This window comes from Rattus norvegicus, chromosome 1 (assembly GCF_036323735.1).
Source record: "Rattus norvegicus strain BN/NHsdMcwi chromosome 1, GRCr8, whole genome shotgun sequence".
NCBI classification, from domain to species: Eukaryota; Metazoa; Chordata; class Mammalia; order Rodentia; family Muridae; genus Rattus; species Rattus norvegicus.
The window spans coordinates 21,700,163-21,715,822 of NC_086019.1; the positions used below are offsets into that span (position 1 = coordinate 21,700,163).

Consider the following 15,660-nt stretch of genomic DNA (forward strand, 5'->3'; position numbering starts at 1 on the left):
GACAGACTGAACCTTCGTGATTTGGTTACTTCTCTCCAATACATTCTGTAAAACGTACCAAGTTCTTCCAATGGTTGACATCTCATGAGTGTGTGTATATGAAAGCACGTAATAACACTGCATGTGTGGACATACGCACATTATGCCGCTGTCTACATTTTTAAAAGAGCTACTTTGTTTAACACTAGAAGGGGCAGAAGACTCTATAGAGTCTGCCAGGAAAAATAACAAAGCAAATTAACAGCTTAGTTATGTGAGAATCACAGACACAGCTGCCTACTTCCTGACAGGAACGCAAGGAAGCGTCTCTCAAACTCACCTCAGGCACCCGATCCCCTTTCTGAGGGGCTTAACCACACTGCAGACCTGGTCAGAGCAACATTCTCATTCTGCCCACAAGAAGTCTGCCTGCTCTTATGTGGGATCCACACACACATACAGATGACATGCTAGAAACTGTTTTAATAAATGTTGCATACATATCTATCCGGTCTTCAACTATTTTGAGACCTGACATCTTCACCACGATGCAATCCTACCAGAAAAAGGTAAACTACTTATTGCATACATTTTTGCAAAGGCCATTTTGAAATGATGAACCTTTTTGTTCCATTTTATTTGTTGATATCTGTATGCATATGTTTGTGGAGCCCAGAGGACAGTGTCAGGTGTCTTCCTCAACTCCTCCCCACATTGGTTCTCGGGCAGAATCTCTCACTGAACCTGAAGATTACCAATTTGAACTTGGCCGCAGTGCCCACAGATCCCCCTCCTCAGCACTGAGATTACAGGTATGTGTTACTCCCAGCTTTGACAAGGGATCTGAACTCAGGTCCTCATGCTTGTGTGAAAAGTACTTTTACCATAAATCTAAGCAATCTCTCCAGCTTTCTCATCTAAAAACATCTTTGCAGAACCAGAGCCTGTAAGAGCTGAAAATCAAGTATTTGGTTCCTGTAGTCACTTGGACTGCTACATGGAATTCGCCACACATGTCTAAGGGAAATGACCCAGGGTAAAAGAGAGAAAGTATGTGGGTGCCCCTAAAGACAGAAAGAAATCTGAATTTATTTGGCCCGCCTTCATGAAGTCAGTACAGGGAGCTTATAACATTACAAACCTACATATCATATCATATATCTCGTAAGCTGTGCAAGATCATCTGATTCCCAAGAATGTGCATTTTTAGATGCAACAGGCCAGAAAGGCCCCGTGGTAACAGGATAGGGCTTGTGTCGTAACTAACAACGTGCACGCCTGTGGAAGAACCAGGTTACCAGCATGTACTTCCTCTCCTTCTCTATCTGAGGTTTCTCTTTAGGTACCTGGGACTGAGTGCAGCTGTCTAAATCTAAGACAGCAACAGGGCTAGCCGTATTGTTCAAACAGGTGCGATGTGTGATAAGTTATGTCAAAGCCAGGAACAGGGGAAGACACCAAAAACAGAATTATTCATGCTAAACAAGAAAGGGGATTCAAATAGTGCAAATCTTGAGTTTTTGTACCTGTGGAGACTCATATGTGATGGTTTTGGTCTCAGTTTGAACAATGGGGACTTCCTTGGTGGAGATTTCTGTCCTTTGTGAGGCATCAGAAATTGTTACCATCTCTGTTTTTACCACTGGTGGCTGAGGTAGAAAAGGGAAAGATAAATTCTAGTGGTCATGAAGTAGAAGTGTTTAAAGGAACCTTCAAAAATAATTGTTAAAAAATATCCAAACCCGCGCTCATGCATGGAAAGTAAGAGTAAAAGCCAGTGAAGTAAGATACAGAAGCTGTATGTCCCTCAAGTACGCATCACACACAGACACATGGAAAATAGGCCAAAACCGTGGCTCCCTAAGCTGCATTTACTCTTCAAACTGTGGTGGTCCTAAACCACTACACTGACACTTGCTCATTTTACTCTGGAAAAAAATGAAGGGAACAGTGTGTACTGTATACAGTAAGTACCCTTACTGTTACTGAAGCTTAAAAACCAAATGTGAAGGCTTGTTATTTTTAAATTGATTGTAAACTCTGTGAACCAAGATTTGCTCCTTTCCTCCCCAATTTCTGACACCATTGTCAGAAGAAGTATTTTCAAATGAGTATTTTCAATTACACACATCTGAAACTTTGCTCTCTTTTGTATTAAGTACAATAAAACGTTATATCTAAAAGTAGTGAATGCTCTGAACAATTCTAAGCATGAAGAGCAGTTCTGTGTCTGTAAACCCCGCTGGACATCCATAGCACAGCAGATGCCAGCACTACCAAATGTTAGAGCATGCCTTTGAGAGAACGCTCCCAACAAGCAGACTTACTTAAATGGAAAAGGCAGTTCAGAGTGTTCAAAAGACTCTTAACGATATCTTTTCTGAAGTGAAATGTGAAATTTAAAGTAAACGATTTACTCCAAAACAAGCCACTTAAAGATTGCCCCCTCCATCAGAGAGAATGCTGATAAATCCTGACAACGGTAGGCATTCTGGAGTTGAGAGACATCCCTGGGCAGGTAAGCTATCAGGTGAGCTCTCCCGATCAAGAACCCGTCTGAGAGGAATGTGCAAGGTTCTCTCTCTTGAAAATAAAAGGAGGAGACATCTAATAGAGATCGGTCTACAAAATACTGGCAAACCATCCAGGACCAAAGAACATGAGGCATGCACTTCCAGTGGACTGTTTAGTCCTTGGATGCCAAGAAGAAACAGACTTAACCAAACCACATTCTCCCTGGACTCTGAGGACAAGTCACAGTGGCGCTCCCCACTGCCTTACAGCAGTCCTTACCTCAGGAGCACACACTAAACCCAGTGCCTCTTAACTCTCAACAGTACACACACAGTTTACTACGTAAACCCATGAGGAAAGGCGTGTGATCAAGGAAGCCGTGCAAAGAAAGGCAAGGAAGCATCCAGAACATGCAAAGGAGAACTGGACTGCGATGAGAGACAAACGAGGCGGCTGCAGCCGCCCTGCGGCCAGTCGGGCCGAGGCACAGAAGGAAGCAAGTGTGACCTTTCGAGAGGCTACAAAGCAGTGCCATCCCTTCTTCCCGCAAGACAGAAAAACCAGATCCTTGCTGAAAAAGCCAAGGAGAATCAAGGGAAGGTGAAGAATGGCAGGCGTTTCCACCTGAGAGACAGCTGCGGCTGAGCTCATGCCGAGCCTCCCATTTACCTCTGAAGGACACACAATCTCTGGCAAACCATCAATGTCAAGATGGGGCACCTCTCCATTAACTCTGTGCTGGTCTTCCTCGGCTTCTTCGCTCATGTCTTGCTCAGCAGTGCCTCGGTGTGCACCCTTCTCTCCAGGTAACTTTTGGGCAACTACATTTTCCTGGGCCTCTGTCTCTACCGGGAGCACACTGGCCCCTGCTTGTCTGTCTGGGATGGCTTCAGGCATTGCTGCCTCCCTCTCTACTACCTTGGCGCCTTGGCCGGGTTCTTCCTCCAGCTCTTCTTCATACTCCTGCTCTTCCCTTATGGTGCCCTCGGTCACTCGGTGGTGGGGCTGGTACTCGCCCACGTCCTCCTCACTCTCACTGCTGCTGCTGCTGCTCTCAGAAGACAGGGAGGTGGAGTCTTTGTGTGCCATAGGCTCCACCTTACGAGTCTCCCCAGGACCACTCCCCGGTGACAGCTCTTTACCATTCATTTCTTCTGTGATTACGCTTTCGCCTTTCCCAACCTCTGCCCGCTTCTTCTCCTCCACTACATTCAGAGTCTCATGTGAACTCTGTACAAAAACAAGACGGATGAGGGAAAACAAAAATGTATGAATAAATAAAAACAGCGGAAGCCCAAATTAACTGATGGCAGATTCATGTCATGAAGAAGAACAAAGATGACTGTGACACTGTGATGCGGACTGAAAGGGAAGGGGACACGAGGGGATGAGAGGCGTGAGGGAACGGCATTAGCATGAGAGGAGAACCTTAACAGCGTCCCTGGTTCCAGTGCAGGGCCCTTCCGACACGAGAGCACGAGGAGTCTGCGGAACAAAAAGCAACCGAGGACACAAAATCAATATGGTTTTACCTCAACAACCACCAAGACAGACACGAGACAACGCAAACAGAGAATGGCAGGACTTAACTCTCCTGAACCCTGTCTCAAGGTCACACACGGGACAAGTAGACAGATGCCGTAACACACACACACACACACACAAAACAAACAACAGCAACAACGACAGCACCACAGCCAGTATTCTTACCAAGACAATTTTAAGAAATTATTAGGACTATTTATAGACTTGAAAGAAAAATATGCTCTTATACCCAAGCTCACTAATTAGCTTACAGGATAAACTTTACAACTTAGAAGTCTGCCCCTCAAATATTCTAGTCTGCATCTAGAACAAGGGCTGGGACCCTACACCCTAAATAAATGCGGCATCAGGATAGATTGATTTCCTCCTGTTTGGATGATGCTTTTAAAAACATCCTGGATTGGAAAAATCATGGTTGGTCTCAGCTATTAACATTAAGATGTTCGTTCCAGAAAAGTTTTTAATGCCTCAATTTGTAATAGAGATACAGCAACATAAATTACTATAGTCCAGTATTAACTGGGGTACAGGGTTCTTTTAGAGGAGGTTTGATGCTTCATGCTAACTTACACTTACAGAAATAAAGTACAGAAACAAGTTTATGCCCTGTGGTCCTCTTATTAGTGACCCAAAATAAATTAATAATAGTAATAGTAATAATAATAATAATAATAGTTGCTGGACACTAACTCTTGTGTCATCAAGACACTAGCTGTAACTCAGAGGTCTTCCTCAGTCACATCATGGGTCCCAGCAACCAAGGACACCCAGAGCTGAGTGATACAACTGTCTGCAGCTCCTGCAAACACATGCTACTCTAACTAACCGGTCACTCTGGAAGGCACGGCCACTGCATGCCGAGTTGCTCAAGATGCATGTCAGAATCACTGAAAACTCAGGGGTTTCAGATATTAAACTGAAAACCTCAAGCCTGTTTTTATAAGCAAGCAGCGTTTAACTACAGACTCCTCTGGAGATGAAGATGCCTAGTGCTCAGGGCATCTCTAAGGGACGTGTCCAGCTTCCTACAGGCCAGCGGCAGAACTGTTACTGAGCCTCAGTGGCTAGACAGGTCTGGCTTGTTCAGGATTCCAGAGGATCATTCCAACACACTTAGAGCAGCAGCTCTGGTCGGGGCGCGAGTGCTGCTTTAAATGATAGACTACCAGAAGCTCCTCAGTTAGGGTTTGGAAAACTTGAGCCTGCAAAGCTCCTAGCTGGCTCTGCTCAGGTGAGGCTTTTCTTCTGTGCAGTAACCGCAGACTGGACCTCAGTGCTTTAAACAGTTCCCAGAATTCTGGCATTTCCCCCCAATCTATGAGAATAGCTCTATCATCATGGTCTCTGTCTCCTGATGTTTCTCCCAGTGACTTCGCTAGTAAGTGGAGGGAAAGGTGCCTAGACGCCCGCAAAATGAAAGTCCATCTCATGTGCTTTTAGTAGCAGGGAAATGAAGTAAAATGCACCTCAGGCAAACGTGAAAAGGGCGCAGAAGAAAGCGGCTCTCTGGGTGCATTAGCGTTCACAACAGTGCCCTCTGCTGTCCAAGTGGTGGCTGAAGGGAAGGAGGCTTTCACACTATGAGAAAAGCCCTGTCCACTAAACAAAATGGATGTTATCTCCTCTTCTAGGCTCTAGAGGTCAGAAAAGGAAGAGCAAAGAGTTAGCGATACATCAGGACAGACAGCAGTGACCTACTGAAGGAAAGAAGGTTACACAAGAAAGAACAACAGAACAGCATACAACGAAAGGAAAGGTGAGAATGCTGGAAGCAGGCTAACGTGAAGGCCGGCCTGGACGCCAGCTTTTGACTGCATCTTGACTGGCAATGTCTGGCAGCTGTAGCCTACAGAAGCCAGCTACAATGCCATTTGTCACTGAACTGTAACAAACGGCACCCCAAGCCCTCAAGCACTGATGTCTGAGGTAGCCCCTTGGCCCCTTTCCAGCAGGCCCTCCATTAGAAATGCTTCCTTCCTGTGCTGGAGCCTGCTCTCCATGAGCTTGCTTCCCACGGCACCATGGGTCTCTGACCGCCCTCAGACAAAGCAAAACCACCTGACTCCTGCGCTCTCTGCTCTACCGCACAGAACTGAACCGTCTTCGAGGAACATGGTGGGGCCCACTTTTTTTTTCTTTCAAAAACAATTTGAAAAATAAGACAATCCCAAAATTGAAAACTCAGTGTCCACACATATTTAACTTTCAGGTTTCTACCCTTTAACCAACACTCCCTAGCAGCCTAAGAGGACAACAGACAAGCTGAGACAATCCTCAGAAACCTGGAATGCCAGGAGGAAGGCACCAGGAAATCCCTCCACCCCTCCCACACCCACCAAAAGGAACTTTGTGAGAATTCTTAATAAACCACATTCTCTAGCAATCTTCTTAAAAAGATAAATGCTTGTCATGTATAAAGTGTTCTTCAGAGTGGGAGAGTGTGGAAGTTCGTAAAATTTTCAGCAGAGGAAAAGTTTCTGATCTTAAAAAAAAATTGTGAAATGAATGTGCTATGCACGGAATCAGTATTGTCAAAAGTCTCTCGAGGACTGGGGATGTTGCACACATCGAATGTTTGCCTTGCACGCTCAGCATCCTGGGGTCCATCCTCAGTACTGCGGCCCCCCAAGGTACCTTAAAGCAAAGTGTAGCTCATCTTTCCTAGAGAGTCAAGAGAATACAAGTTGTAGAATACACAATGGTTACTTACCCATTAAAGACTAAAAATCTATTGGCTTCTAGTTTTCCGTTCTGCCCCCCAAATTATTCATGGTCAAACCAAAGCCATTTTGAAAATTCAATGTATTTAATTTTTAAATAAGACACCACTTCTTAAAAAAACCCAACCCAACCAATCAACCGACCACCTAGGGGTTAGAGATGAGAGATGGCTCAGCAGTTAAGAGCCCTTGTTCTCGCAGAAGACCGAGGTTCGATTCCCAGCACCCACAAGCATCTGTAACTCTAGTTTCGGGGGATTGGATGCCCTCTCTCTGACTTCTCTGGGCACCAAGTGCACAAGGCACACATACATATATGTTGGCAAACACACATAAAATAAAAATGAACAAATATTTCAATTATTTTTCTTAGACCAAGTTACGAGGATTTTGAAAATTTTAAGCAAATACATGTACATGTGTACATTTTCCCCCACTTTTCAATGATTATTACTCAAAGATAGATAAAACCCTGGAAAAATCAACAGTGAAAGAAAGACATACAAATACTGACACAGCATCAGCTCAAGTCAGAGCCTGAGCGCACACTTCCAACAGTGCTATGTTACCTCGAGAGGAAGAAAGAACATGGACAAGTGGCCAGTGAAGGTTTCATGGGTGAAAAGGCAACCAGACAACAGGAACTAGATCACCTGATATATATAGTCTAGACTTAGACACATGACAGAAAATAGTCATTTCAAGTGTATATAATCCCTCTAGGAAAGTTCCCCGATTAAATGTCACATAATTTCACTTTATAAATTATTTTATACTGTACATTCATAAAACATGAGATCCAGAAAAATGATAATTTAAAATATCTTCACCAAAATTCTAGGTCATACTGCCGAAAGCCCTTATCAAATGATGCCATTTGAGTTGGCTTCTGTGCACCATGGTTGATATTCCCTCGTCATTTAGCCATTTTGGGTCTTTAAGGCTTAGACCTCGGCGGTTGTGTGTGTTCTTCCTTTAGCGTGGGAAGATCTTCTGGTCTAACGTTCTTACCACTAAGAACCCACTTCAAATGCTGTCTCCTCCCGACCCTTCTAACACACACGAAGATTTACCCTTTGGCACTCGCAGTGAGTGGCGATCCCTAATCACTGAGTGTGTGTGTCTGCTGCCTCCCTCCCCAGCAGACTGTACGTTCTCAGGGCTAAGAAGCCAGGTAAGCAAGCAGACAGGAGGGAGCGGTGGGAAGAAGTGGAAAGTCTGCCTCCTCCCTTGGGACACATCGGGGCACAGAGAGAGAGAGCAGCTACATACAATGGTGTATCTTTTGTCACATTAAATGTCTGGAAAATGAAAAGTCAGATGATTCCCACATGTGATTAGTAAGTTATGACCCAAAGCACAAGTAATGTATTTTAAGAGCAGCACTGTGAGCCTAGGGGACATACAGTGCGTTCCCATGAGGCTCCTTCCCAACCACAAGCCACTCGTGTCAAATGATGGATCATTTGTCACCTAACACGGTTGATATTCCTGTACTGCCATACTCTCAAAGTACACGCGAGGTGTTAACACAGCAAGTTTCTCCCCAGTGTTCCTGTAGTCCTGATACACAGGAGCCCAGCTTTTGTTAATTTTGTTTTGTTTTTCCAGACAGGGATTCTCTGTGTAGCCATGGCTGTCCTTGAACTCACTCTGAAGACCAGGCTGGCCTTGAACTCACAGAGATCCACCTCCCTCTACTTCCCCAATACTGGGACTAAAGACATGCGTCACCACCCCTCTGGCTTGGTTTTTGGCTATTAGGAGCCTAACTTTTTAAACATTCAAAACCTATCTGAAGATAAACTGGCATTAAAGATCGTATTTCTGGCTGTGAGCAGATACTCATGGAGGAGGGGAGCGGAAGCAGACACGAAGACGAGCGGTGAACACCTTATGCACCTGGGTTGCCTCTTCAGGTGTCCGTGCTGCCGCCATCTGGGACATCAACTTCGCGGACAGAATATCCTTGAAAAGAGTCTGGCTGTTTCTCTATTGTTTTAAACAATGACACAATCAACACAAAGACACATGCATCACAGCTCAGCAACACACATAAAAGCATGGTGGGGTGGTGGGGTGTTGGGGCGTTGGGGCGTTGGGGCATTGGGGCGTTGGGGCGTTGGGGTAGACGGGCAAGCCAACGGAACAGTACACAAGCCATTCAGCCCTAGGTCAGAAGCCACTGCTTCTCTAGAAATCCCAGACCAAGCTGCTGAACCTGCTCCCTGGTAAATGCTGGTCCCCTCCTCACAACACCCAGCTTAGCTCAGCTACTTTCTCTATCTGACAGGTTCTCTTCTTTAGTTCAGCAACTGCTTCTGCTCACTGGTTTTAAAGCTCTGCTTCCCATTCAGTGCCTTGAACTTGGAAACTCATTACTACTTGGGGCTTTGCTCTGAGGAGGGGTGAGCAAAACCAACATCGGAGTATCCAAACCGAATGTGGAGACCTGGGCTACATAATCACTACATACTCACTATTAAGTCACTACGTAATCAAAGGGACATCATAAAATTAGACCATAGTAGCTTTCGAAAGTGAAAGCAAACTACATCAATCTCCTCATGGGACGAGCCCATGAACTGTATCTGGAAGCATCAAGGAAAAAAAATGGGGGCAGAGAATGGAAGGGATGCAGAGGGATTCTGAGAGGATCCTAAAGGCAATTCCCAGTGACGTAAGCAGCAAAGACAAAGAAGACTGTTTGGGGCTCACTGGTGCTTATAATGTTTTGCCGAGAAGTTTCATGAGTGTATAATGTTACATCTCAGAACTTTTCAACAGAGCTTGTCAATCTCCAAAGGTACTTAGCTCCTTATCTTCCTAGCAATGACCTTAAACCAATCTATACACAGTATATTTTCCTTCACAAACCGCCAGTAACTAAGCTTCTCACATTAGTTCCTGAGTTGTCCTAACAATTCAATACTACTTATTTATTACCTAAATACAATGATAAAATTACAGTGAAAATATTTCCAGTATACTTTGAAACCTGATAATTAATCCAACAAATATTACATTGTTAATACTTAGTAGTTTAAAAATTGTTAGCAATACAAAAGAATTTACGTGGGAACATTTTCTAACACCTGAGAATCAACAAACAATTTGCAGGAGCATGTGAGACACAGAGCTGCCAGGCAGCCGGTGACATACCGCTAGTATCTGGCAGGACAGAGGTGTGACTCGCCGCTTCTCCCACTCACTGGGGCGAGGCTCGGGTGTGGACTCCATGAAATTGCGCTTGAGCTCACTAACGCTAGCCTGGTGTTTCAGAATGGCCTCCTGGGCCTTATCCAGGTCCTAGCAACATGTAACATGACAAAGGGGGAATCCAGACGAAAAACCCAGCAGGGCAAAAAGCAGAACCAAAAAAAATACGATAAAGTAAACTTATGATTCAAAAACATAATAAAGCAAGAAAAATGCCAAGTCTCAAAAGCCATATTATTATCTGTGGATAGCCCTGAGTTCATAGAAATTTGAAAACCAAGTCATTGAGTTATTTTAACTCATATCTGAATGATTTTAATTTCTTCTGTTTGGGACTTTAAAGGATTTTAAATTACTCACATTAGAAGGGAGCCAGGGTACAGACTATAACAGCTAAGAATTCATATATACACACTTAGATTTAAATAGCAGCCTGTGACCTTGTTAACCCAAATTTATCTTTGAGATAAAGGCTACTACTAAGTTGTATTCTGTGAATACAGTAAAACCAAGAAGGGTAAACTTACAGACGCATTTGGCCTGTAGGAAGAAAGCCAGTCCAGAACCATCATCAAAAGTGGAAAAAGCAAGGGTGGGCTTTGTCAGGAAATTCCAAATTCCAGTGTCTTTTAATTCTTAGTGAATAAAAATTAACTCCTTCCAGAGACCTTTTCTCACTGGTCTCTCTAAATGAACTGCAGACTGGTCTCATGCAGTAACAAGAACAGATAAAACCCATCCATCTCCTGAACACAAGAGAAAAGTGGACTTGTTCTGTGGGCCTGACGAATCGGATATTCAGTAGATTTAGAAGAAAAAACAACAACAAAAATCAAGGCCAAATGGACCCTGGCTCTGGTAGGTAGTGCATGCTTAACCAATGTTCAGGAATTTAATGGAATTGTAAATGTTTTGTTGTATTTCAAATGTAACAGGCTGCCTGTAAATGACAGTCCCACTCCCAAAGGCAAACCATGCATCTGATTAAAATTACCTAATCCACTGTCAGGCACAAGCGTTAATAGCTCACCGTGAGCTCCTACGGCCATCTGCAAAAGGTCAGGAGACCCTGAAACTGTTGCATGGCATGGGAAATGAATGGCTTGAGATCAGGCACGTTTCTTGCATCCGTTCACAACAATGTTACTTATTATATATACAGCACTTTAGTAAGGCAAGCGACAATACACTTAACATTACCAAAGCTGCCAAAGCAACTGAAGAGATTAGTCAGTTACCGGGAGCTGCAGGTGTCCCTGAACGCTGCACACCCCTCAGCACAAGAAGGAAAGATGCTCTTCTGAGACATGGAGAGCACTTTACAGCTCCCAGTGTCTCTCTATCTGCATCTCTCTCCCCCCTTCCCTTCCCTCTCCTCTCTTCTTTTAGTAGGAACAATCCTATTCATTAGCGTATTCTCAGTTCCAACTCTTTAAAGGGAGCACACACCTCGTCACAGAGATGACAGTGAGACATTAAGCAGGGGAAGCCATAGTTCAAGGGTCAAGTAAGTGGGCCAAAGTTATATAAAAATTACCTACATTGTTTAATGTATATTAAACTTGAGGTTGTGTTACTTGTATAGCTTAAAGGTAATCTATTAAAGGAAACAGGCTTACTTAGTAAGGAATAAATCCAATTTAATAAAAAGAGCTTTTCTCCCCCGCTTTCAGTTTGCGAGCTTACAGCAGATACATTCCTACCTAAGCCATCTAGGAACCAAGGCGGACTGGTCGCATGCGCTCCCAAGACCAAGAGCCCCATGCAGTGCATGCACCGTGCGTGCCTGGAGAGAGCAGCCAGCCAGTCTGTGCGTGCCCCCGTCCACAGCAGCCTGACAGCCAGAGGGCAGAGTGCAATGCTTTCTCAGATCATACAAACCTCCAACATTAAATTGCTATGTCTGACATAAATATTATCCCCGTCTACTCTCAAGGTATTTTTCTGTGAAATTAAATCACACACAGGGAGAAAAGGCAAATAAACACGTGTATCAGTCAGCAAGCACCACAAACAACTCAGAATTTTATAATCTAAGGTTTTTAAAATAAAAGAGAGTAAAAATCTTAAAAGCCACAACAAGCAAAACTCAGGTAAAATCCCAAGAGTGCATTCGGCCGTCATCGCCCAGCCCACCCGGACCCCTGCCCAAGGAGCAGCAGGCAGCAGGCAACACTTATCGTCTGACCTAAGAGAAGTGGGCACCTGCTCCCGGCACAACTCTGCATCCTTCCATCTTCCCTGCAAAGCCACTGGCACCCGGGCAGGAAGGACGGCTCCGGGAGGGCTCCACCACCAGGGCAGATGCGGAGTCCAAGATTACAAGCCTTGCCCCTGGGCCTCGGGACACGCTAAGCCAGTGGCTGTCTTCACCTAGGTGCTGGACGTGATGAAATGATCCTTTGTACGGGGGGATGGGGAAGGCAGCTCACTCTTTCTCAGTCCCTAGAGCACGTTCTGCGTTTAAGAATTTTCTTTTTCTTTCTTTTTTTTTTTTTTTGAGCAGAATCAAAGTGAGGGTACAAACGATGGCCAAAGCCAAGCAGTGATGGGACAAGGTACAGAGACACCAAATTTGTCTTCAGCTCCGAGTGGGTTACAAATTCTACATCATTATACACTGTCCCATCCGTTTTTAAATACAGATTTTCTTGGGGCAAAATTTGCCAATTAACTTTTTCGTTACTTCATTTATTAAAATGGGTATTTACAAATAACCTTTCAAATATAGCCACTTTCTTTCCATAATTTTTTATGCAATAGTTTTCTGCAGTTGGAAACCCAAATATTTAACGACCCCAAAAAATCAATTTGGAAGTAGGACTAAGAAACATTGAGTAAACACTGACATTGGAGACTCATGTCAGAAACAGAAGGACACAGAAGGGAAGATCAGGTTCCCAGGCTAGCCCATCCACGTGCTCCGCTCCTGGCTGTGGTGACAGTGCCACAGTTGGAAGGAACCCTGTTTTCTAACCGTCCATGGTATGTGTGAGAGTTGGGTGGGAGCTAAGGGCTTTTCCCACCTCCATATCAGAGGCGAGAGACACAGCAGAGCCACTGCACATTTGTGAAGAGTCCGCCTCTACTTTCTTGGTCAACATTTAATTCACTAAAATGTGGATCTGTGGTATTTCTCAAGCAAATGTAAAGAATTACAATTTCTCCTACATGGTATATTCATTTCATTTCTTCTATTTTTGTTATGTTTGCCCTGAATTCTGTGATACGTACTCTTTGTTGATAGAATCCGTAAGATACAAGACACCTAACTCAATCAATGAGACCATATTGAGCAAAACAAAAATGCGCTGCATATGGTAAGGTGACCTCCTAGTAGTGCAGCAGTGAACACTTCAAACGAGCTCTGACGCAGGAGTAAGAAGTCTCAGACACTTAACTTTAAATACAGTAAGAATGGAAAGGCCAACCTCTCATATTTAGTCTAATGTCTCAAAGCCATGGTTCATTTTTAATACATACTATACAGAATTATCACCTATCCTATAAAATACCTGGTAATGACTCATATAATTATACAATCCGAGGGAGAAGAAAGAGGGCCAAGTAAAATTTATCTACTTGGCCCCCAAACACTAAGAGTGCAACAGATAAGGAGTTTCTGAGACACTTTCTGAGACGTCGGGAGTGTAATTTACATATTGGCTTGGCTCATAAGTGTGAGTTCAAGCTTGAACTCTGATCAGGATTAAAATACTAAGTTCCCCTGGCACACGTTAGCTATGCTTCAGAACCTGCTTAAGGAATACCACTGGTACTCATCCTCAGAGCATGGCCCATATGGGGACACTACAGACTTCCAGCTCAGACACTCCGTTAACACCCTGGCACGATCTACGATGTGTATACAATCATCTTACCAGTTTGCTCTGAATTTACAATGTGTATAGACCTGGACTTTGGACAGCAATGCGGAGAAGTATCTTAACTTACTGCTCTGCACGCATGTGTGTGTGTGTGTGTGTGTGTGTGTGTGTGTGTGTGTGTGTGTGTACTATTTTGAGGGTTGTCAGTTAAATTGAGGCACATGTTTAGACTATGTTACAAAGGGGCTGTAACAAGAACAGGTGGGTAGGCTTTGGAAGCTGAAGCTTATGGAGGCATGGTGGTCACTGCTTCTTCTTCCTCTGGTTTGTCATTCAAATCACAGTCATAAGAACCATGCAGTGAGGTAGCCTTCCCCTCCAGATAGCAGAGGGCTAATGCCAGGGGAAGGGAAAAGGTAAGAGAAAAAGCAACTGACTGAGAAGCCGAGAGCAGCAGCCCGAAGCTGAGGACGAGAGAGGGGATGAAGGAAGGTGATGTGATGGGGACATGATGCCGCACGTCAGCAGGGAGGAAAGAAACCCAGAGCTTGGGGAGGCTGGGGAATGCCAGGTACCCATCTTCATCAAGAAGGGATGGGAGGCCAGAGGCAAAGCACTTGTGAAACGTGAAGGCAAAGGAACCCAGCTCAGCATCCTTAGGGACGGCCGGTTCCAGAGTCTTCTCATGCATGGACGGGCCCTCAGGCTGGGGAGGGGCTTCCACAGGATCTAAGACAGAATCCAGTGTAGCCACCTCAGGGTCACCCTGCTCTGATGCCCCACCCACAGAGAGCAGCTCGAAGCTATCTAGTGTGGTCTCATCAGCCTCCCCAAAAGGGTCTTCCTCTGAGATGTCGGACAGCAAGTCCACTTCAGGGACTGGCAGGAGGTACGGGGTGAAAGGGGAAGGAGAACAAATGAGAGGTGACGGGGGGCACGTGCACACGCTCTATTGTAAACAACCCACGGTTGGGTATGAATCCCACAATGGTTATGGTCAAAGGAACAAGAAGGAAACAGGAGAAAAGAAGAAACATTAGTGAAAAGTCTACTCCCCAGAAGGTTTCATAAAAACAGTGATTAAAAACTTAACGGAATAACCCACTTTTAAGGAAAGAAACCAGACTCCTTTTATCACATAAAATTTACACATATTAATGACTATGAGTTTTTAACTAACATTACTCAAACCTAGTTGCTGACATATATATTAAAAATGCTAGCAAAATGCTCACAGAACTAGTCATTTGCTAAAGACAAGAAAGATTTCATTTAGAATCCAATATAAGAAACTTTTGTTGTCCAGATTTTTTCCCTTAATTACATATATCAACTTGAGACAAACTGAACAGAAATACTGAACTTTTTTTTTAGTGGCTGTTTTCTCAGACACTATGTAAACATAATTTAAAAGATCCTCGCCCCTTAGCACCCAAAGGATTGCCATGGAGAACATAAGCTACTTTGTTTTAACTAAATGGTGTTTAGACAAATAGTTTTCAACAGGACAGTCACAAACTGTTTAACAACAGGATGAAAATGATTTTGTATTTCCCGCTGTGTAATGCCCTGTCCTGTAGCCATGCGTCTGTGGTGGCCGCAGAGGTTGCCAGGCCACAGGAACTCCTACAATATCAGCAGATGCTTCAGGTACAGTTCCTGTAGACGTTCATCTGGCATCTTTACATTTTGTAAAGCCAGAGTTAAAAAAGCACAGTAAGTCAAAAGGATGATTCAGGCCGTGTGTGTGAGTGTGTGTGTCTGTATCTGTGTGAGTGTGTATGTATGTGTCTGTGTCTGTGTGTGTGTCTGTCTGTCTGTGTGTGTGCCTGAGTGTGAGTGTGTGTGTGTCTATG

General features: G+C 44.2%; 1 protein-coding gene across 50 annotated transcripts in view; it reads right to left on the reverse strand.

Moving 5' to 3' along the window:
• Epb41l2 (erythrocyte membrane protein band 4.1-like 2) overlaps positions 1 to 15,660 on the reverse strand; it is a 174,771-nt gene that overhangs the window by 17,827 nt on the left and 141,284 nt on the right. For 11 of the 50 annotated variants that reach the window (NM_001400827.1, XM_063265508.1, XM_063265477.1 and 8 more), the window contains 2 exons: positions 3,163 to 3,723; positions 1,506 to 1,628 (listed from right to left, as the gene is read on the reverse strand). The exons of 4 other annotated variants lie outside the window; for them this stretch is intronic. In NM_001400827.1, the coding sequence (NP_001387756.1) occupies positions 1,506 to 1,628; positions 3,163 to 3,723 (684 nt within the window). Of the gene's footprint in view, positions 1 to 1,505; positions 1,629 to 3,162; positions 3,724 to 3,921; positions 3,979 to 5,504; positions 5,673 to 8,651; positions 8,751 to 9,920; positions 10,068 to 11,858; positions 11,922 to 15,660 lie in introns of all 50 variants that reach the window. 35 more of the 50 variants (XM_039099066.2, XM_063265431.1, XM_063265386.1 and 32 more) reach the window with 21 other exon arrangements.